The following is a 22654-nucleotide window of genomic DNA, read 5'->3' as shown; positions in this document are numbered from 1 at the left end:
ATGAAATATATAAACACATACTAAAAAAGTAATAAAAAGAAATACATAAATCTAACTCGGTGTTAGGAGGAAGAAAAAAGATCATTCGTCCCCTTTAAAATAGATCAACAAAATAGAAAAATAGACCGAAAAAGGGATGCGAAAGGAAAAAGAAAAGAATTGACTTTTTTTTTCTTGGTTTTGTGTAACTCGTATATATAAATAAGAATGGTTAATTGAGTTTTGAAACACGAGAAAGAGTTGGAAAGGTTTCCTATGAAATATGTTTTGGTTGCAGTGCATGACATCCGTGCATATATACACCATGATATTATATATTATAGAAAAAATTAGGTGAATAATTGTATTGTTTAAATGTCCCAATTAGAGAGAGAAAGACAATCTTGTTTGTGAAGATCTAGGGTTCCGAAGAGAAGAGAAGAGAAGAGCAACTTCAATGGAGAAGGACGAGACATATCTGTTATGAGAGTGGGAATGAAGCAATAAAGATGGAAGGAAGTGAGAAAACAGAAGAGAATGAGAAATCAAGCAATAATAGTACACTTGAAGAAGAAGAGAAGTGTTCAGTTAGAGGTTATGTTAGATCCAAGATGCCTAGGCTTCGTTGGACTCCTCAGCTTCATCTTTCCTTTGTTAAAGCCATTGAACGACTTGGAGGCCAACACAGTAAGCTCTCTCTTCCATCTTTATTTATTTCTTCTTCCAATTCCAATTCCAATTCCGTTTCAGGAGCAACTCCTAAATTGGTTCTTCAATTGATGAATGTTAACGGACTTAGCATTGCTCATGTCAAGAGCCATTTACAGGTTCTTTTTTTTTTTACTTTCATAAACTACCCTATTATATTATTCTACTTCACTTGTTTATTTACTTACTTCATTCATATTCATAGATGTATAGAAGCAAAAAGATCGATGACCCAACTCAAGGTATTTAAATTCCCCTATCCTATCTTTAATAATCATCAATTATGTTTTTTTTCTAATTCACAATTAATCTAACAGCAATGTTGGAAACTGGAGATGCCAATATTTATAACCTCAGCCTTCACCATACTCCTACCTACAGGTATACATATAGGACAAACCATGTCTAATGCATCTATCTGTCTAGGGCTGCCTGCCTGCCTTTGTAGTTTGTTTTCTTGAATACTAAAAATTTGCTGTTTTTCTCAAGATATGGAGATGCTTCTTGGAATGCTCGAGAAAACTTTGTTTATAATTCTCATATGGGTCGGTGTTTAGTCGACGAAAGCAGACAAGGATTATATGGGACAAGGATCTCAGCTCCTTCCGCTGCACACTCCCAACCGGAATTCCGTCAATGTTCAAATTTCACTGAAACCAAAGTGGGCATTAAGAGTATAGCAAGTAATAATTATGTTCAAGAACTCAGATCAACCAAAAGAAAGGCAGCAGCAGATTGCAATCTTGATTTGGATTTATCACTCAACTTAATATCAGGGCAAGAGGTTAATGCCGAAACTCAAATTGATAGTGAGTTATCTTTGTCTCTGTATTCACCATCATCATCATCAAAGCTTAGTAGATTGAAAGTAGCTAAACTGAATCAATATAGTAATAATAGTAAAGGAAATGGAAAAAGGACGAGTACTCTTGATCTGACTATATGAATTTGACACTATATATTCCAAGTGAGATCTCGAGGTACTTGCCCCAAACAATTGTCTTTTCTATAATACAAATTAATAGCCACCATTTCTTTTCACTTCCTTCTTCTCTTCTTCTAATTCTCAAACTCTATTTTTTCTTCATCATATATCAGTTAGTTAATTGGATAATAGATGTAACTAACAAGATTGGAATGCCAACCACAAGAATGAATCTCATTGAATTGAATTGAATCCATGATGAACATGGAAGATAGAAGAGATGAGCTCATGAGTAGGAGTAGGGATGGCAACGGTCCGGGGCGGGGACGGGTATGCATTTATCATTCCGTCCCCAAATGTTTACGGAACGGTTTCGGAGAATCCCTGTTAAATGATACGGAGATTTTTTCACCTCCATCCCCTCATATAGTTTCGGGAGAATTCTCGTACCCAATAAATTAATAATATTTTTTTTATATATATACAAAAATTTAATTATAATATTTAAAAAAATAACAAAAAAAAAACATTTAATATTGTGTTGGTTACATTACAGAGTAACCAGCAAAGTGGTTGCAGATTAATCTGTACCAAGTTTGTTGGTTACTCTTTAATTTGTAACCAACAATTGTTAGTTACAGATAATTGTTAGTTATATATATATATATAAATGTACTAATTTATTATGATACATTGATATAAAAAATAGTGGTTAAAAATTAAAATTAATAATTTTATTCGAAGATCCCCACGGGAATTTACATGGTAACGGGGCGGAAATAGCAATCCCCATCCTCATTTAGGATTTAGGAAAAAAAAATCCTCGTCCCCATCCACATCCCTAATTTTTACAATTATTCTTCATCTCTGTCGGTTCAGATACCCGCAGTTTTCGGATAATCTCCTCCCTATTGCCACCACTACTTAGAAGAGAGGAAGAAGAAAGTTAAAAATTTAATGCCTACCTAACTAGATTACTAGAATACCAAAACACTATTGACTATTTCCTATATTACTAAAGTAACTTTATATGTACAACCATTTTCTTATTACCTCTCAAGCTAGAATACACACAATTAAAATTTACAGCTTGTTTAAAAAAAAATTGAAAAAATCTCGAAGGTAATGCCTTTATAAAAGTGTCTCCAAGTTGATTCAAGGTAGAAACTACCATTGAATTCACAAACTTACTTTATGCTTCTCCTTAACAAAATGAGAATTCAATTGTACATGTTTTGTTCTTTCATGAAAAGTAGAATTGTTAGTAAAATAAATGGCAGACTAGTTATTACAAAATAAAGGCACATGCAATTTATATTTAACTTGTAAAAACTGCAAGATATATGTTAACCCCTGCACTTACATAAGTCTTAGCCATATACTCTACATCTGTGGAGGACCTTGAGACAGTTACATGTTTCTTGCTTTTTCAATCTGCGTCTGCAAAGACTTTTAAAGCTAATGCAAACTTAGTTGAATAAAACAGACCTTGTCCTGGATGTTTCTTAATATATAACAAAATCCTTTTAGTTGCAGCAAAATGAATGTTATTAGGTTTAGATAAGAATTGACTTAGTCACCTATATCTTTAATTTTAAACTCATTATTCAAAGCAGTTTTAATCATTTGAGTTCCTGCAAATCACTAGCTATCATTAATATGTCAACAATATAAACTAATAACACAATAATTAAATGTGAATTATGTTTGACAAACAATGAATGGTGTGACTCACATTGCTCATATCCATATTGATTTAAGAAAGTTGAAAGCCTAAAATACCATTGTCTGTTACCTTGTGATTTCTGTAACTTACAAGCTAAAGCAGGCCTAGGCAAAACCAAGCCTTCAAGAGGTTCTATGTAAACCTCGTCCTGCAATTCTCCATGGAGAAAAACATTATCAATATCACACTAGTATAAAGGCCACCCTTGAATTACTGCAATAGCTAATGCTAACCTGACATTGCTAAACTTTCGAACATGAGAAAATGTGTCCATGTAATCTATTGCTTATACTTATGTGTGACCTTTAACTACTACCCTGGCTTTATACCTCTCAAGAGTACCATCATGTTGAAACACCTTTCCACATGATTTTGATTTGACAAAATTATTTATGTAATTGATAAAAAATATTCTAACACATTAAATTTAAATGCTTTGATTTATTTACACTAATGTGTTTGTTCAATATTGAGTTTATTGGTATATAAGACATTAAGATATAAAGCCCGTAAGTGGAAGTCAAGCTCAAGTCAACACATCAAGACATCACGGCCCAAGATACAAAACGCGGTCGTTTTGTACAAAGCACAAGCTTGGCATGAAGAAGGATCGAGAAGCCTTCTCTCAATTGCTTCAAGATGAAGATGCTGAGTGTGTCGACAAGAAGTACAAGACAACGGCAGACAAGAACCAACTTCTAGACAAAGTATTTCTACTTTGGGTAAAGTTCAGAAGGCGCAGGAAGATGTCTGGAAGAATTTGCCAAAAATGTCGAAACATTCTGTTTACTGGACGAAAAGCTGCCGAGCACTGCCGTGGACAGAAGATGCAAGAATCTCATTGGCCAACGACACTGAGCACATACTGAGTGACAATGACAGGAAGCCGTTTCCCTCCAATGGTTATTTCGAAATTCGAAATTACCGGTGCCTCAAGTGTTACTATAAATAGGCCTCTCATTTGCTTCATTTGATGCAGATCTTCAATTAGTCGAAACGCTGTCCAAATTCATACTTGAAGTTTTGTGAGAAAAGCAAAGCAAAACCTTACACCAATTTCCAATTATTGTGTAAAAGTCTAGAGTGATTTTCAATCATCTAAAGTGTCTTAGCAATTGTTGTTTAGGAAAAACACTTTATCATTTCTAGAAGAATAGAAAGGAGAGGCTGAGTACTCGATTATAGTACTCAGCGGTAGATATAGGAGTGAGTAGAGGTATAGAGGAAGGTACTCTTATATACTCAGCTTCTATTGTAAAAGGTTTCGTGCTCTACCTTTAAAGAGCTTAGTAGAGAATTCAAAAAGCTCGGACGAGTTCCGGGGACTGGACATAGACGGAGAGGCCGAACCAGGATATGTCTGCTGAGTAACATATTTCTAACCCTTAAACTCCTTTATATATTGCTTGCTATAAAACTGACTAAGTAACAAACTCACGCTGAGTTGAGTGCACTAAGAAGCTGAGTTCAGGAATAGACTCTAAGTGCTATCTCCTGACTCAAGGAAAGAAACAGACTTAGTCACAAGTTGACTAAGCTTGTGTTTTAAAATTACTTAGCGCCGCTGTGTAAACCTTTTCTTAAGAAAAGAAGTCAGCCGAAATGGACAAAATTTTAATTAGTTCCTATCCCCCTCCTTTGGAACTAAACTTGTCACGTTATAAGGGACCAACAAGTGGTATCAGAGCTTAAAAGCTCACTGAGCAAGATATAACTATCTTGAGCTGATCCCCACAATGGCTGAGAACAGCACTCGTTTCCTCCCATGAAATCAGACAACTCAGATTCTACCTGAGGGACTGTCCATTACTTGACCTCCTCTGTTCTTCGGGTCTAACTATACCTTTTGGAAGAACATAATGAAAAATTTCATTCAGGCAACAAATATGAGTGCATGGCTTTCTATAGTCCAAGGCCCATTTGTTCCTGTTGAAACTATTGACGGCCAAACGGTTGTTAAAGCTGAAACTAAATGGACAGAAGATGATCTCAAGTGTTGGGGTTTAGTGTCCTATAGACAATTGTTCTAAGATACAAACTTAATGTAAATGAATTGTTCTTTATATCATTTGTTTTAATGAGATATATGTTTTATAACTATATAAAGGCAATCCCTTTTAAGCACTAAATAAAGTCTAATAAAAGGAAATCCGTAAGTTTATTTAAAGTGATTATAAAGTGTTCATACAAGCATGAAGTGAGACAAAACTTTATAATAAACTAATAAACTTAAAACCACCCCAAGGGGTAAATTTCATCAATGGTGTACAACCTTTGCCCTATTTCACACTTTGGTGTACAACCTTAAATTTGTCTCATTAATATGTACGAACTTATGGGTGACCTCCCACTTTGGTGTACAGTTGGTAAAAATGAACGGTCAATGCCCGGTCAACGCGCCACCTCATCATTTTCATTTAAGTCATTAGTAAAGTGGGGCCCACAAATTATAAAAAAAATCAATTTTTATCTTTTCTTTCTTGTACCCCTTATCTCTTTATCTCTTCATCTTCTTCCCTCAATTTATTTTTCTCTCTTCAAATTTCTTTCTCTCTCTAACTTCTCTCTTTACATTTCTCTCTCTAACTTGTTTAAAGCTTCCATGTTCAATAGTTTCTTCATCATAAACATGCTAAATATATTTTTATTCAGTTATATATTACTATGAAAAAAAACAAAAACAAATCCATAAATGTCGCTACTTTTAAGTAGTTAGGGAGGTTGAGATTTCTTTATTTCAATTTCAACGTTCCTTCCTTCTCCAACATTGATATTATTTATATTATAGTTTCTAAAATTTTCAAAATAGAAGAATGAAGAAGAAGATTTCTTACAGGTTTGCCATGAATACCAAGTTGAGCCGAGGCAATAACCTCCAGCAATTCTTCAAGGGTGCCATATCCACCTGTCATTAATGAATGTCATTTTCAAATGTTAGGTCATTAATTAATAAAGTTAATTAATTTATGGATGAAATCTTAATTTTACCAGGAAGTGCAATGAAGGCATCAGCTTGACGAGCCATTTCTGCTTTTCTTTGGTGCATATCAGACACAGCTCTAACTTCTCCACCAGTCTGACCAATTATCTGTAATATCATCCGTATATATCTTATGTTATTAAACATCCTTAATTAATTCTTATCAAAACGGAAAATGACAAAGAAATTAATGGAAACAACTGAACCATTAGACTTGATGATTTTTGGGTTATTTATCGTCATGTTTGTCAACGAGTTGTTAAATCAGTCCAAAATTAACACATATCAATGATTGTTTATTAAATGTATAATTAAACAGTGCAAAGATGTTGTTCCTGTCAAATAAGCCATTCATAACAATAAGTGGTATAAATCCCTCAAAAAATATATTTAACATGTTTCTGATGAAGAAACTATTGAACATGGAAGCTTTAAACAAGTTAGAGAGAGAGAAATGTAAAGAGAGAAGTTAGAAAGAGAAAGAAATTTGAAGAGAGAAAAAGAAATGGAGGGAAGAAGATGAAGAGATAAAGAGATAAGGGTAAAAGATAAAAATTAATTTTTTTTATAATTTGTGGGCCCCACTTTACTAATGACTTAAATGAAAATGATGAGGTGGCGCGTTGACCGGTCATTTTTACTGGCTGTACACCAAAGTGGGAGGTCGCCTATAAGTTCGTACATATTAATGAGACAAATTGAAGGTTGTACACCAAAGTGTGAAATAGGGCAAAGGTTGTACACCATTGATGAAATTTACCCCCACCCCAAGTCAAGTGATATGTTTGGGATTGATATATCACTGTTGAGACTTGTATGTAACAATGTCTTATGTCCGACAGAAAGCTGATCTCACAAGCTTCATATATACAGATATCTGGACAGTTACATAGATCCGATGAAAAGTTGTTCATTAGGATTGGGTATCCGATTTGAGATAACAGGATGGGTAGATTCATCATTGTCACCTGTTCATCTCATTGGTATTAATAGGTATAACTAATCCTCAAACTCAAAGGAATATTAATTGGTATTCTGGATTACGGAATGTGACGCTTTGACTCTAGTGTAACACGATCCTTAACAGAGATGACTCTGGGGTGTGAACAGTAGACGTTGGGTATCATAGGAAGTGATTGTGGGATCGTTATATATTGGATTGAGCATTTATCACTCCCGATAAATGGGAGATACATCCATGGATCGCTTGTGGAAGACTCGACTCTAAATCCTTGCAAGGTGATAGCTTAAGAGTTGAAATACAGATTTCACTTAACCTATCTTTTTGAGTTGACTCGGCCTGTACAAGTAAAATGAATGTCTCGCTATATGTGACTTGACATCACCCATAGTCATAAGATTCAGTTCAAGGATGTAGTTGATAAAAGATCGAATTATACTGTAACTAATACGAAAAGGTTAACGACAGAATCAACCTGTCTTCTTATAGCTCTGGGGGAATGATTACGGACTTGCTAATCACATACTCTGTACATCATTCCGTTATGCAAAGATTAAATAATTCTTTGAAAATTATTTAATATCGTTGCATACGGCTAGAAGCAATAAGAACCTAATGGGTCACACATAAGACTTGGAACCTAAAAGAGAGATATATGTTAATTAATTGATGGAAGCCCAATTGAGCCCAATAAGGCCTATGGACCAAGGGGGGTCAAAATTCATGTGATTAAATACATGAATGATTAATTTGATTTTGTTATTCCTAATTAGATTAGGATTATGAATTAAATTAATTAAGAGATAAATAAGTTAGGAGTTTTAATTAGATTAAAATACTCCTATTATTATCCAATAAGGTTATTATTATTATCCTTAATATATTAGATATATAATGAGATAATAATTAGGAATTCTATTCCGAATTGAATTCCTATTCAATAACCTAATTCTATTTAACTAGGGATTAGATACAAGAGATTATAAATACCCCCCCTAGTGATTTTCGAAATCCCCAAGTGCATTCCCTACTGAGATTTTCGAAATCCCTATAGTGAGAGAGAGAGAAAATTCGACACCCCTAGTTCGAAGATGAGATTTCTCTACGGCTTCCTTCCGATCAATTGATTTCATCTATTTCTTTTATCCATGATCTTGTGTTGATTAGTTAGAGGCATTCTACTTTGGTTGCTATTCAACGGTTGATTCTAAATTAATCCTCCCGTGTTTTATTTCGTGTTTGGGAACTCGGAGAAGAGTTGTGGGCACTTCATTAACAACGGTAGATTGATCATCAAGAGGTAATTCTTCTTATCCCTCTTTATATGAAATAACGGTTAACGGATCTTGTGGTTTATGGAAATAGGTTAAAAATTTTATATTTCCGTTGCTGTACCTTAGCGTAATTTCCAACAGTGGTATCAGAGCCATCGTTAAATCCGTTATTTCATATATGAAAATTTAGAAGTTTTCAATAGGATTGAATAAATATTTATAGTTAGGATTAATTAACAAATTATTTTGATTAATTAATTCTAAAGATAAATAAGTTTTAATTAATTGTTAATTAAAATAGATTGTGCGTATGTTCCTAATTATTTTGGTTGATAATCATCATAACAAAATCTATCAGTTTTATAGTTAGATTGATAAAATCAGTTTTGTTAATTCTAAAGATAAAACGGAAATCTATAGTAGTTTTTCCTATTTTCTGAAAATCGTTTTAAAACCGTTTTAGAACTGATTTATATATATTTAAAATTGTTTTATATATATAAAAAAAATACGACAGCAGCCCGAGTCGCGCCTCGCGGCGCGACTGGCCGCTGTCGCGCGGCTGCTGCCTCGCGGTAGCAGCCACGTGCGGTGCCTGGGCGCCGCTGCCGCAAGGCAGCGGCGTTCCAGCCGCCCTAGGACTGCTGCCAATCGGTAGCAGTCCACTCTCGGGCCCGGCCCGAGACCCACTTGATTTTAAATTGTTTAAAATCATTTTTTTTATATTTAAATATATATGTTTCAGAAATTGATAGTTTTCTGTTTTGATTATCGAATGAAAATTTGTTTAAAAGTTTGTTTTACTAATTTGTAAATCAAAATGTTAAATGAATTAAAATCAAAATAATTGGGACGTGCATAATTAAATTTTTGTATAGTTATATTAATCTAAAGATTAATATAAAAGATACGAAAACTATTAGAAGTAAAATTGGATGAAAGTTAATTGATAAGTTAATGTGATTAACATAAATATTACATAAGATAGTTATGTAATCAACCAATTAAATTTATTTAATTGAGTCTATGCATGTTTGGAGTTATGGACATATTTGGACCATCTTTTAGTCTTTTGGTATTTTTGAAATAGGGCCTGCGAGTCCTGCCTTTCTACTATCTATTGTAATTTCTCCTCTCTTCTAATTCCCTTCAATTCAATTGAAGTTTTCTTTAGTAGTATAGAAATTAATATGTAATTTCAAGGCGCCATGGAGAAGACGGAGGACCTAAAGAGAAATATGTAATAGTTAGTATTTCCTTAGGTTTTGCCCTTTTATTCCATCTCTGGCTCGACGGAATAATTTAGATGATATGTCCATAACGCCAATGTATGTGAATGTATATGTCTGATGTATGCTAAAGCAAATCAAGACTAAGTTAGATTATGAGACCTAAAATAAAATCCCTCATTAAAAAGTTAAGTAAATAAACAAGTTATTAAAATCGGTTGCCCCTCCCTAATATTATAATTCAGCCGGCAGTGCTGAGGGCATTTGGGTTGTTGAGCAAACTCAAGCTCAGGGTCCTTTCGGTAACACCTGAATTATCGAAAATTACTTTTCATGAATATGGGTAATACTTAAATTAGATTATGATAATTGGATGAGCAAACTCATGTTGTCATAAACTAATAGGCAAGATGGTTGGGATTAATGTGACTAGCATATTAGTTACTAATGTGGTAATTAACCCAATAACCTAGGAATCACATTAAAGATGTGATTGATTATATGAATCTACCTAACGAATGAGACTAGCTTGTTGAGCAAACTCAAGGCGAAATCTCAAGAGTTAGGATCCTAGCTCACTAAAGGATTTGTGAAATTCTTCGAATTAATATGGAGGGCCATTAATTTGGCAAAATAGTGGGAGCAATCTAAAATAAACTAAAAGGCCTATAATTTTAGATTGATATACTTTAAGCAAATGAATGACATACGTTTACTCTTTCTCACTCTCAGGTTTAATTAAATACACTCTTAAAATCATGACAAAAAACCAATCTGCAAAACATTCTTACCGATAACAAATTGAATGGTTCAAACTTCACCGACTGGTTTCGTAACCTCAAAATTGTTTTGAAGTTCGATAAGATAGGGTATGTACTTGATACAACGATACCCCATATCCCTGCTGATGATGCTCCCATTGAGGAAATTGATGCTTACCAGAAGTACAAGGCTGATGATGATCATGCCAGATGCATCATACTTGCATCGATGACACCGGAATTACAAAGGCAACATGAGGAAATGGATGCCTATTCCATCATCATGCACCTAAAGGAATTGTTTGGGAAACAAACCAGGTGCGAACGCTACGAGATATCCAAGTTGTTATATCGTTGCAGGATGCAAGAGGGCACATCTGTCATGACACATTGTGTCAAGATGATTGGCTACATTACCAAACTTTCTAGTATTGGATTTGCGGTGGATAACGAATTAAGCATAGACTTAATTCTTCAATCCCTCCCAGAGAGTTATTCACAGTTCATTATGAACTATCAGATGAATGACTTGCAAACCTCTCTTGAAGAGCTTGCAAATATGCTCAAGTTAGTTGAGCCTAATATGAAGAAAGACAAAGCCATACCGGCTCTTGTCATTGAGGGATCAAAGAAAAGGAAAGGGAATTATCCCAATCCCAAATATCCCAAGAAAGGTAAGAAAGTCGTGCCCTACAAAGCTAAGGGAAAGGAAGTGAAGAAGCCTAAAGGAGAGTGCCACTTCTGTGGTAAAGACGGGCATTGGAAGAGGAACTGCAAGGAGTACCTAACCTCCCTCAAGAAGAGAAATGGCGGTGCTTCAACATCTGGTATGTTTTATATTGAAATAAATACAGTTTCACAGTCTGAATCTTGGGTACTTGATACCGGATGTGGATCTCATATTTGTACAAATATGCAGGAGCTAAAACAGACTAAGGAACTAAAGAAAGAAATCATAAACTTGCGAGTAGGAAATGGAGCAAGAGTTGCCGCCCTCGCAATTGGAGATTATGTTTTAAATTTGCCCTCAGGGCTTGTAATAGAATTAAGGAACTGTTTGTACGTTCCGCAAATGTCTCGAAACATTATTTCTATTAGCCGTCTTGTTGACGACGGTTTTCATATTTCAATAAAAGACAAGAGTTGCAATTTTTATAAAGATTCGATCTTTTATTTTTCAGGAATATCACAAAATGGGATTTATGTGTTAGATGTCAAAATTCCTGTTTTTGCAATTGATACCAAAAGACATAAGCTAGATAATTCAACTTACTTGTGGCATTGTCGTTTAGGCCATATAAACAAGAGACGCATGCTAAAGCTACATTCAGATGGGCTTATAGATCCAATCGATCCCGAATCATTGGAAACATGTGAATCATGTTTAAAAGGTAAAATGACAAAGACACCCTTTAGCAATAAAGGTGAGCGTGTATCAGACACTCTAGGACTCATTCATTCAGATGTATGCGGTCCTATGTCAGTCCAAGCAAGAGGATGATTCAGATTCTTCATAAGCTTCATAGATGACCATACCCGATATGGTTACATCTACTTGATGAAGCACAAATCAGAAGCTTTTGAGAAAGTCAAATGCTTTAAGAATGAAGTAGAAAATCAATTAGGAAAGAAAATAAAGACGCTTCGATCTGATCGAGGTGGCGAATATCTTTCAGATGATTTTCTGAATTATCTAACTGAATGTGGGATATGCTCATAATGGACACCTCTCTATACACCACAACACAATGGTGTATTCGAGAGGAGGAACCGTACCCTACTAGATATGGTACGATCCATGATGAGCATGGCCTTATTTCCAAAGACGTTCTAGGGCTATGCCTTAGAAACTGCCCTCTTCACCCTAAACCGAGTACCAACTAAATCCGTTAGTTCCACACCATATGAATTGTTCGTTGGTAGGAAACCCGTGTTCTCATTCATGAGAGTATAGGGTTGTTCACCATTTGTCAAGCGCATTGCGTCCGACAAACTAGATTCGAAATCTGATAAATGTTTCTTCATTGGATACCCTAAGGAAACTGTGGGATATTACTTCTATCATCCAGATGATCAGAAAGTGATAGTATCCAAACATGCAACCTTCTTAGAGAAAGAGTTTCTCGAAGAAACACAAAAGGGAAGCATGATTGAACTTGACGAAGTTCAAGAAGAAGAAACACCGACTGAAACAACAGAGGTGGTTGAGGTACCCGAAGGAGTCCCATTAGATGAGACTCCAGTGCCACCTATTCGTAGATCACAAAGAGTTCGTGAACTCCCAGTTAGATATGGTTTTCTAGTGGGAGATGATAATGAGGTTCCCGTGTTAGACGACGAACCCGAAAACTACGAAGAGGCTCTTACTAGTCCAGATTCTAAAGCATGGCTTGAGGCCATGGATTCTGAAATGGATTCCATGTATACTAACCAAGTGTGGACTTTGGTTGATCCACCCGAAGGGATAATACCCATTGGGTGCAGGTGGATCTTCAAAAAGAAGACAGACATGGATGGAAAGGTTAGCACCTATAAAGCTAGGTTAGTAGCGAAAGGATATCGTCAGAAGCAAGGAATTGATTATGACGAAACTTTCTCTCCTGTGGCTATGTCCAAATCAATCAGAATCATGCTTGCAATTGCTGCTCATTTCGATTATGAGATTTGGCAAATGGATGTGAAAACAGCTTTCCTAAACGGAAACCTACTTGAGGATGTATATATGATGTAGCCTGAAGATTTCATATCGAAGGATGCAAATAAAGTTTGCAAACTTCAGAGATCCATTTATGGACTCAAGCAAGCATTAAGAAGCTGGAATAAGCGTTTTGACGAAATCATAAAACAATTTGGTTTCGAACAAAATTGCGAAGAAGCTTGCATTTACATGAAAGCAAGTGGGAGCTCTATAGCATTTCTCATACTATATGTGGACGATATATTATTAATGGGAAATGACATTGCTCTACTACAGTCGGTAAAAGTATGGTTATCTGGTAACTTCTCAATGAAAGACATTGGTGAAGCAGCTTATATACTTGGTATAAAGATCTACAGAGATAGATCGAGAAGACTGCTTGGTCTTTCACAGGCTACATACATTAAAAAGGTGCTAAATCGGTTTAGCATGCTTGAATCAAAACGAGGTAACTTACCCATGCTACATGGAGTAAAGTTAAACAATCACCAATGTCCTAAAACCGATGATGACAAAAGACGCATGGCTGTAGTCCCGTACGCCAGCGCAATCGGTTCGATTATGTATGCTATGCTATGCACTAGACCTGATGTAGTGTTCACGTTATCTGTAACGAGTCGTTACCAAGGGAATCTGGGAGACGAGCATTGGATTGCCGTCAAGAACATTCTTAAGTACTTGAGAAGAACTAAAGATATGTTCCTAGTGTACGGAGAAGGTGATCTGAAAATAGAAGGATTTTCAGACGCAAGTCATCTCACAGATGAGAATGATTTTAAATCCCAATCAGGATACCTGTTTATCTTGAATGGGGGCGCGGTTAGTTGGAAGAGTTCCAAGCAGGGAAGCGTAGCTTTCTCTACGACCGAGTCAGAGTATATCGCAACTGCGGAAGCAGCAAAGGAAGCGGTTTGGATAAGAAAGTTCATTACAGAACTTGGTGTGGTGCCTGACATTGTAAATCCCATTACACTGTTTTGTGATAACAATGGAGCCATTGCGCAAGCAAAGGAACCACGGTCTCATAATGCGTCCAAGCATTACCTTAAGCGATACCACATCATTAGAGAGATTGTGGCTAGAGGAGATGTGAGAATAGAAAGAGTACCTACAGAGGACAACGTTGCAGATTCGTTGACAAAGGCTTTAACCCAGAAAGTACATGATCGTCATTTAACTTCTACTGGGATAAGTTTTAGAAACAATTGGTTTTAGTCCAAGTGGGAGTATGTTGGGGTTTAGTGTCCTATAGACAATTGTTCTAGGATACAAACTTAATGTAAATGAATTATTCTTTATATCATTTGTTTTATTGAGATATATGTTTTATAACTATATAAAGGCAATTCCTTTTAAGCACTAAATAAAGTCTAATAAAAGGAAATCCGTAAGTGCTTTCGAGCTTGGTGCACGGAAGTGGAGCGGGACTTTGATGGAATGCCGGAATCGACGAACAAGCTCTCAAGATGGAAGAGTTTGGCTATACAAAGCCTAAAAACAAAATCTAAACTACAAATAGCAAGAATTACAAGATGTAAAGTGTATGGAGGAACATAATTTTATGCAGAAATCCCATAATACGCCCCGCGTATGGTGGTGTACGCCCTGCGTGTATGCCCATTCCGTCAGAAATCTCCTGCATGTGGACCAATTCCGGATCTTGTTGTCTCAAACACGCCCTGCGTAGAATGGACTGCGTCTTGCGTGTTTCAGTCTCTGACTTTTTATTGCTTGATTGGGTCCTTTTACGCCGTGCGTGGCTTGAGGCACGCCCTGCGTAAATGAGTCTCTGAACTTTTTGTGTTGAAGAATTTCCTTACACGCCCCGCGTGTAAGGTAGTACGCCCTGTGTAGAGATAGTTGACTCAGGGAGACCATGCAGTCTGCCTTTCAGGATTAGGCCAATCATTTCTGACATGTGTCATACGCCTCGCGTATGCTGACTAGATTTCGCATGGTGTCTGTGGATAGGGCAATCATTTCTGACTTTATGTTTCACGCCCCGCGTATGGGATGATGCGCCTCGCGTATTTGAATGGATTTTCACTCCTTGCTCGTACCTGAAATACAAATCTCGGGGCCGAGTTAGCTTGAATTTCCTAAATTACTCAAAAATAAGGGAAATTAACTGAAAGCATGGAATTTATTTTTATTCCGTTATTTTATTAAAACACTCTATTTTTGTATTTAAACTTATTTATTTCTTCTAAAATCAACCCGTAAATCACGCTAAAAGATAGGGGTAAAATACCCCTATCAAACCTCCTCGGACTTTAAAGTTTTACTTGTCCTCAAGTAAAAGAAATCGAAAGACAAGGGATTGAGATTATTAAGAAACAAACCGACGGTTGGTTTTACCAAGTGCGTGATTTCAAAGTTAAAGTTTTATGCAAAGTTTTCGGCGAGTACCTACGCAAACAATCGAGCGACCAAAACTTGTTTGAAACCTCCATAATTAAAATTAATAGGCAATAATAACGGGGGTTGACTATCTTTTGAGAACCCGATAATACCTCACCAAGGGATTTCACTCTTACGCTCAAACTTTGGTGGGTCGGTGTTTTAGCACTCTTCTTTGCACTTACCCGAGATCACTTTGAGTTTGCATTTTCATCCGGGTTTTTCCTCCTAAGTTATGGTTTAGACAATATTAAAAATGAACCCGGAGGGGGTTGTAATGTGGGTGGCTTTTTAGTGGTTAATTAATTTTTTTTGAGACTCGAGTTTAGATACCATTTTGATGATTGCACCGCATTTTGTTTTGGCCTTGGTAAGTTTGTAAAATAATACTCGAAATTGCTCGGGTGGAGCTTGGGAATGCCTTTTGCTCTTTATTGTGTTTTTTTCTTTTTCTTTTTGTTCTGAGAGCGGCACAAAAACGATTCCGAAAACTTATAGTGCTTACTTATCTAGGCCTTGGCTTATTTTGGGTGCGAATTAATTTTGTTGGTATTTAAACAAGAGGAAAAAGGGTTAATTGTTAGAATGGTATTAACAATAAAAGTTGGTTAAAAGGCTCGAGGGGGTTTCCTAGAGGTCGATGAAAACGAGAAAAATAAATTAAGAAAAGAATTAGACTAAGTGGGTTCGTTTTATCATTTATTGCTATTTTAACCAAAATAGGTGTACTTAACCCGGTATTAGGTGCAAACTCTATGAGTCGAGTGAAGTCAAAGCTCTCGAAAAATTGTGAAAGAAGTAGAGTTCTCGTAAGAACTCCTTTAGGCTCAAAGTTACCTCACAAACTTTTGGGTTTAAATTGTGTACTATCGAGTCTTCGCTAAACTTTCAAACATCCCGTTTTTATTGCATTTTTAAATTTCGTTATGGAGATGACTTATGGGTTAGGACTCAACGCTTTTGTTTAGTATCACCTAGTCTTTACATAAATTCTATAACTTCAAAATTAAGACTATCCTTTGTGGTCCGATAGTATTTACATTTAAGGACAAACAACGGAACATTTAATTAATTCCGAGGGAGGTTAGTGTGTCGGGAAAAATCTTAAGAATCAACAAATTAGTTTAATTATTTTTGTGTCTTTTTCTATTTTTATTTTTGTTTTTGATAGTGCAAAACAAACTGAAAGTGCGGGGTTGCACGACCCTCCGTGTTATTAAAATGACGTCTATTCCAAGGACGTCGCAAAAGAAAAACAAAAACAAAAACAAATGGTGAATTAAAAGTGAGACCCTTGGGGGTCAGATGCTACGCGAGGCGTGCCCAGGGGGCGCCTCGCGTAGACAGTGCGTTTTATGTTGTTTTTGGGCAGAGACTCAAATACGCGGGGCGCAGTAGGGGGACGCCCCGCGTGTTTGAGTTTCCGAGTATTTTGTGCAAGAAAATAAAGGACACACGGGGCGTACAAGGGGGTACGCCCTGCGTGAGTGTTATTGAATGTGCAAAAATAAACAACCATGAAAATAAACCGACTAAACACGAAACATAAGGAAAGTTAAAAATATAATAAAGGAAAAGGAAATTACAAGAAAACAAGAAAACAACTAACAACACAAACTAAAACAAACACGAAGAAAGAAAATGCAAAATAAAGAAAAAGGGGACTATGGTTGTGGTGGAGGAGGGTTTCCGTGGATGTTGAAGTGGGTGTAGAAGGCGTTGGTGAATGCGTCAAAGCTAGCCCTATCCGCTTGCCGTTGAGCCTTAGAGGCATCGAAGCGAGCATCTAGGGCGTCGAAGCGAGAGTCGAAATGGGCCCGATCACGACGTTGGTTATCCTCCAAAATATCCAACCGAGCATAAAGAGAGTTGAAGTCATGGAGGGGTAGAGGACTAAAATTGAGACCCATGCTCGAGTCCGAGTCACCTTCCGCATTGGAGTGGGCCGCCCCCGAAGTCTCACCCGGGCCGGAGGTCAGACGTTTAAGAGACTTAAAGGCGTTCTTCTCCACGGGCCGAGGCAAAAGGCTCGGGAGGCGATCAAGGGTAGCTTCACCGAGAGCGGTGAGGGCGAAGATGGTGACAAGGTGGCCAAACCCGAGCTTGGCCCGCTTCCGGATGGGCGTGGAATGGAGGTGAGTAGCCACATGATAGGCGAGGTCATAAGTGAGCCCATTGGCACAACAGTAGAGGGCCAACAGTTTGTGCTTGTTGACCTTAGTGGACTCGGACTTCCCCGAGAAGTAAAATGAGATGAAGCGGTGGAGAAGTTGGAGGATAGGGTCGCAGATGAGAGATGGGCGGAGGTTGGAGATATCATAGTCCTCAGACCCGGTGATGGAGGTCCAATACTCATGAGCGGCAACACCATCGGGCCAACGGGATATGCCCCCCCTCCGCTTGGTAAGTGAAATGGTGTTGGAGCCATTGAGTGTCAATGGAGAAGGGGCGGTTGTGGAGGCGGAAGTTGAAGAGGGCGGCTCCGGGGACGTTGTTGGAGGTGAGGGTGGTGTAGAACTCCACCACTAGTGACGGGTACACCCGCCGATGCGTAGAATAGAGATCGTACCAACCGAGACCGCGGAGGCGAGCTTCGAAGAGAATGCCTAAATCATATTGATCAAGCATGCTACGTTGGATATAGGGAAGCTCCTTGATAGTGGCAGCACAAAGATCTTCGTACCTTTGGGCCTCCTCCTCGGTTAGGAGATGAAAAGGAGCCCAGTATTGGCGGGTGAGTGGTGGAGTTCCCTCCCGTTCGGGAGGTGGAGGTGATTGTTGGTTTTGGGCGGAACGGGAAGATCGGGCCCGAGTGGACCGTGGGGGGCGCATGTCGACGGTTTGCTTTCGCCTAACCATGGTGGTAATGGAAGATAGAGGAAGAGTAGAAGAGGAATGGGAGAGTGTATGAGGGTTGTGAGGAAGAAGGGGGGAAGAAGGGGGAGTTTATATAGGGGAAAAGAGGGGAATCCAAGCAAAGCTCGGATTCCTAGAGGGGTATGCGGGGCGTGAAGGGGCCACGCCACGCGTATCCCTCCCCCTGACTTTATTTTGCGCAAGAATGGTGTGATACGCGGCACGTGAAAGGGGGCACGCCTCGCGTATCGCACCTCCTGCCCCTTTTTGATGAAAAAAAGGGCGAGGACGCGGGGCGTATATGGGGTTACGCCCCGCGTAGAAGACAGAAAATGAAGAATTTTTTTCGGTTTTAGCAGTTTTCTGATTTTTTGATTTTTTTGATTTATGAGTTTTTAATGAGCTTTTAATTGATTTTATGATTTTTATGTTTATTTATTAACTCTTTTTAATATTTATGTGTTATTAAATTGTAATTAAGGGGGTAGTTAATGCAAAATTTATTGTGCAGGGAAGTTGAAAATTTGAATTTGAAAAGATGGAAGTTGATTGGATGGAAGAGGAGGTGGAGTGTGGAAGTGGAAAATGTGTATAGGGAAGAGGAGTGATGGGAAGTTTGAGAGAGGGAGAGTTGCCATGGGGAGTTGTGATTCACAACTCCCCGAAGATACGCGAGGTGTGCCTTGAGGCACGTCCCGCGTGTCTTCCCACGTGGCGTTTATTTAAGAGTGTCAAAAATTAAAGTGTACGCGGGGCGTGGTAGGAGGGGCGCCCCGCGTACCGTGTCTTTTTATTAGGAATTAGGATCAGACACGTAGATACGTGGGATGTATAGGTGTATACGCCCCGCGTGTCGTAAATTTTTTTTTTGGATTTACATGGGATTTGTTTTTCTTTTGATTTTATAAAAATAATAGAAAGTAAGATGAAAATAAAATAAAATAAAAATGAAGAGCAGAAAGATGAGAAATAAAGCAAAAATAGAAATGAAAATAAAAAATAACAACAATCCAAAAAGGGGAGAAAATAAATAAAAGAGAAAAGGAATAAAAATAAGTTTATAATACATATAAACAAAGAGTTTGAGAAATTCAAACCGATGCTACGTTTAGAGTCGAAGTAGCTCGACTTTCTCGCGCGGCGGCTCAATGTAAGTTGCCCGAGTTGGAACTTGACGGGTCCGAACCTCCATTATTCATGAGCGTTATCGCCTGTCCGGATTCCCGATTTTTGTCCCGCGGATTTTGTTCGGTGTTCGCCGGTAGGGTTCCTAGTGGCCTCTCTTGTTGCTGACGGTTCAGATGGGCTACTTGGCGGCTAAGATCCCTGCAAAACACCTCGCTATCAGAAAGACGGGTTAATATATCCTTCAACAAAGACGTGACCGATTGGCCATGTACATAGTCGGGAGATGGAGCGTTCCGATTACCGGGCATGGCTTGTGATTGCCCGAGCCCGTTTTCTCGATATTCTTGCTCAAAGCCAGATGGGGGCCTCAACACGTTGTTATTATTGCTATATGACAAGTTCGGGTGTTGGTACCGAGGTCGCCAATTGCTGTTATTATTATTGTGGTGGTGATAGGAGTTCGGATTAGGATTATACCTTGGATTTCCTCCTACGTAACTTACACTCTCGATGTCGCCGACGAAAGGGCTACCGGCTTGGCAATTGAGTCCGTCGTGGTCTCCACCACAGTGATTGCACATCAGGACCTGTGCACTTTTGTTGAGGCTTAGCTGGGCAATTAACGAGTCAAGTTTCTTATGCATCTCTGCTATGGAGCTTTTCGGAGCCTCTTTCTCCACAGCGAACATTTGGTGTCGCGACGGGCCGGCAAGCCGATCCTCTTGCCATTGAACACTTTTCCTCGCGAGCTCATGAATGAGCTCGTAGGCCTCACTAGCTAACTTCCGAAATAGATCCTCACCTGCAGCGGAATCAACAGTCGCACGGTTAGTGGGGGTTAACCCGTGGTAAAAAGTGCTTACCAAGTCGTGCTTCGGGATGTCATGGTGGGGGAAGTTTCGGAGTAACTTCCGGAACCTAGCCCAAGCTGCATGAAGGGCCTCGCATTCCAACTGCCTAAAGGACGTGATATCGGTCCGTAACTTGACTGTTTTGGACGGCGAAAAATAGTAGGAAAGGAACTCCTTCTCGAGTTCCTCACATGATATGATGGATCCCGCCTCCAAAGAGTGTAGCCACTCCAACGCTTGCCATAAGGAATTTATCGAGATGTTCGTTAGGTTTCTCGTGGAGTTCCCCTCTGAAGGAAATTAGGGCTAAGGTATAGCAGCAGAAATATAAATTTTTTAGCCTTTTTCCTTTTAACCATAGGATCCGTTAATCGTTATTTCATATAAAGAGGGATAAGAAGGAATACCTTTCGATGAACAATCTACCGTTGTTAAAGAAGCGCCCACAATTCTTCTCCGAGATTCCAACCACAAAGTTTAACACGGAGAGGTTAAGATGAAATCAACCCTTATGAGATGCAACCAAAATAGATTGCCTCTAATTAACCAACACAAGATCAAAGAGAAAGAGGGATGAATAAGATTAATCAATCGATGGAATGCCGTATGAATTCTTGTCCACGAACTAGGGGATGGGAATTCTTTTTCTCTCACTGAATAGCAATTTCGAAAATCACTAAAGGGGGAGGGATTAGGCTTGGTCGAAATTCACATGGGAGGGGGTATATATAGTTGCTTGAATCTAAACCCTAGTTAGATAGGAATAGGTTACTTAATAGGAATCCAATTCGGAAAAGGATTCCTAATTATTATCTCACTATATATCTAATATATTTAGGATAATAATAAATAACCTAATTGGATAATAATAGGAGTATATTAATCCAATTAAAACTCCTAATTTAATTATCTCTTAATTAATTTAATTCATAATCCTAATCAAATTAGGATTAATGGAATAAAATCAATTCCTTATCTCTATATACAAATTTCGCCCCCCTCCATATATTTGGGCCTTACTGGGCTCAATTGGGCTTCCATCTATTAATCATATCCATCTCTCTTTTGGTTCCAAGTCTTATGTGTGATCCATTAGGTTCTTACTACTTCTGGCCGTATGCAACTATTAAATTAATTTCTTCAAGAATTATATTTAATCCTTGCATAACGGAATGATGTACTGAGTATGTTATTGGCAAGTCTGTAATCATTCCCCCAGAGTCCGTTAAGAAGACAGGTTGATTCTGTCGTTAACCCTTCCGTATTAGTTACGGTATAATACGATCCTTTATCAACTACATCCTTGAACTGAATCTTATGACTATGGGTAATGTCAAGTCACATATAGCGAGACGTTCGTTTTACTTGTTCTTGGCCGAGTCAACTCAAAAAGATAGGTTAAGTGAAATCTGTATTTCTACTCTTAAGCTATCACCTTGCAAGGGTTTAGAGTCGAGTCTTCCACAAGCGATCCTTGGATGTATCTCCCATTAATCGGGAGTGATAAATGCTCAATCCAATGTATAACTACCTTGACATTACTTCCTGTGACACCCAACCTTTGCAGTTCACACCCCAGAGTCATCTCTGTTAAGGATCGTGGGACCGCAGGATCAAAGTCTCACATTCAGTAATTCAGGATGACCAATTAACATTCTTTTGAGTCTGAGGATTAGTTATACCTAGTAATACCAATGAGATGAATAGTTGACAAGGATGAATCTACCCATCCTGTTATCTCAAATCGGATCCCCAATCCTAATGAACAACGTTTCACCGGATCTATGTAACTGTCCAGATATCTATATATATGAAGCTTGTGAGATCAGCTTTCTGTCGGACAGAAGACATTGTTACATACAAGTCTCAACCGTGATATATCAATCCTAAACATATCACTTGACTTGGGGTGGTTTTAAGTTTATTAGTTTATTATAAAGTTTTGTCTCACTTCATGCTTGTATGAACACTTTATAATCACTTTAAACAAACTTACGGATTTCCTTTTATTAGACTTTATTCAGTGCTTAAAAGGGATTGCCTTTATATAGTTATAAAACATATATCTCATTAAAACAAATGATATAAAGAACAATTCATTTACAATAAGTTTGTATCCGGCAACAATTGACTATAGGACACTAAACCCCAACATACTCCCACTTGGACTAAAGCCAA

The 22654-nt window shown here is 37.9% G+C and overlaps 1 protein-coding gene across 1 annotated transcript; it reads left to right on the top strand.

The window, feature by feature from the left end:
* Positions 1-385: 385 nt before the first annotated feature.
* Positions 386-1670, top strand: LOC136205099 (uncharacterized). The gene is made up of 5 exons (XM_065995578.1): positions 386-666; positions 730-806; positions 893-929; positions 1005-1068; positions 1177-1670. The coding sequence occupies exons 1-5, from the start codon at positions 489-491 to the stop codon at positions 1631-1633; spliced, it is 813 nt and encodes a 270-aa protein (XP_065851650.1). The 5' UTR covers positions 386-488; the 3' UTR covers positions 1634-1670.
* The last annotated feature ends 20984 nt before the right edge of the window (positions 1671-22654 follow it).

The sequence above is a fragment of the Euphorbia lathyris genome, chromosome 9 (genome assembly GCF_963576675.1).
Source record: "Euphorbia lathyris chromosome 9, ddEupLath1.1, whole genome shotgun sequence".
Lineage (NCBI taxonomy): Eukaryota > Viridiplantae > Streptophyta > Magnoliopsida > Malpighiales > Euphorbiaceae > Euphorbia > Euphorbia lathyris.
Note: the sequence above shows the minus strand (reverse complement) of the source record. Positions and strands in the feature narration are given on the sequence as shown.

Excerpts from the sequence above, each read along its gene's own strand:
- LOC136205099 (XM_065995578.1), top strand. The coding sequence starts at position 489 with ATGGAAGGAAGTGAGAAAACAGAAGAGAATGAGAAATCAAGCAATAAT. Across the intron at positions 930-1,004 it reads GATCGATGACCCAACTCAAG|CAATGTTGGAAACTGGAGAT; the intron begins GTATTTAAATTC and ends TTAATCTAACAG. Across the intron at positions 1,069-1,176 it reads CACCATACTCCTACCTACAG|ATATGGAGATGCTTCTTGGA; the intron begins GTATACATATAG and ends GTTTTTCTCAAG.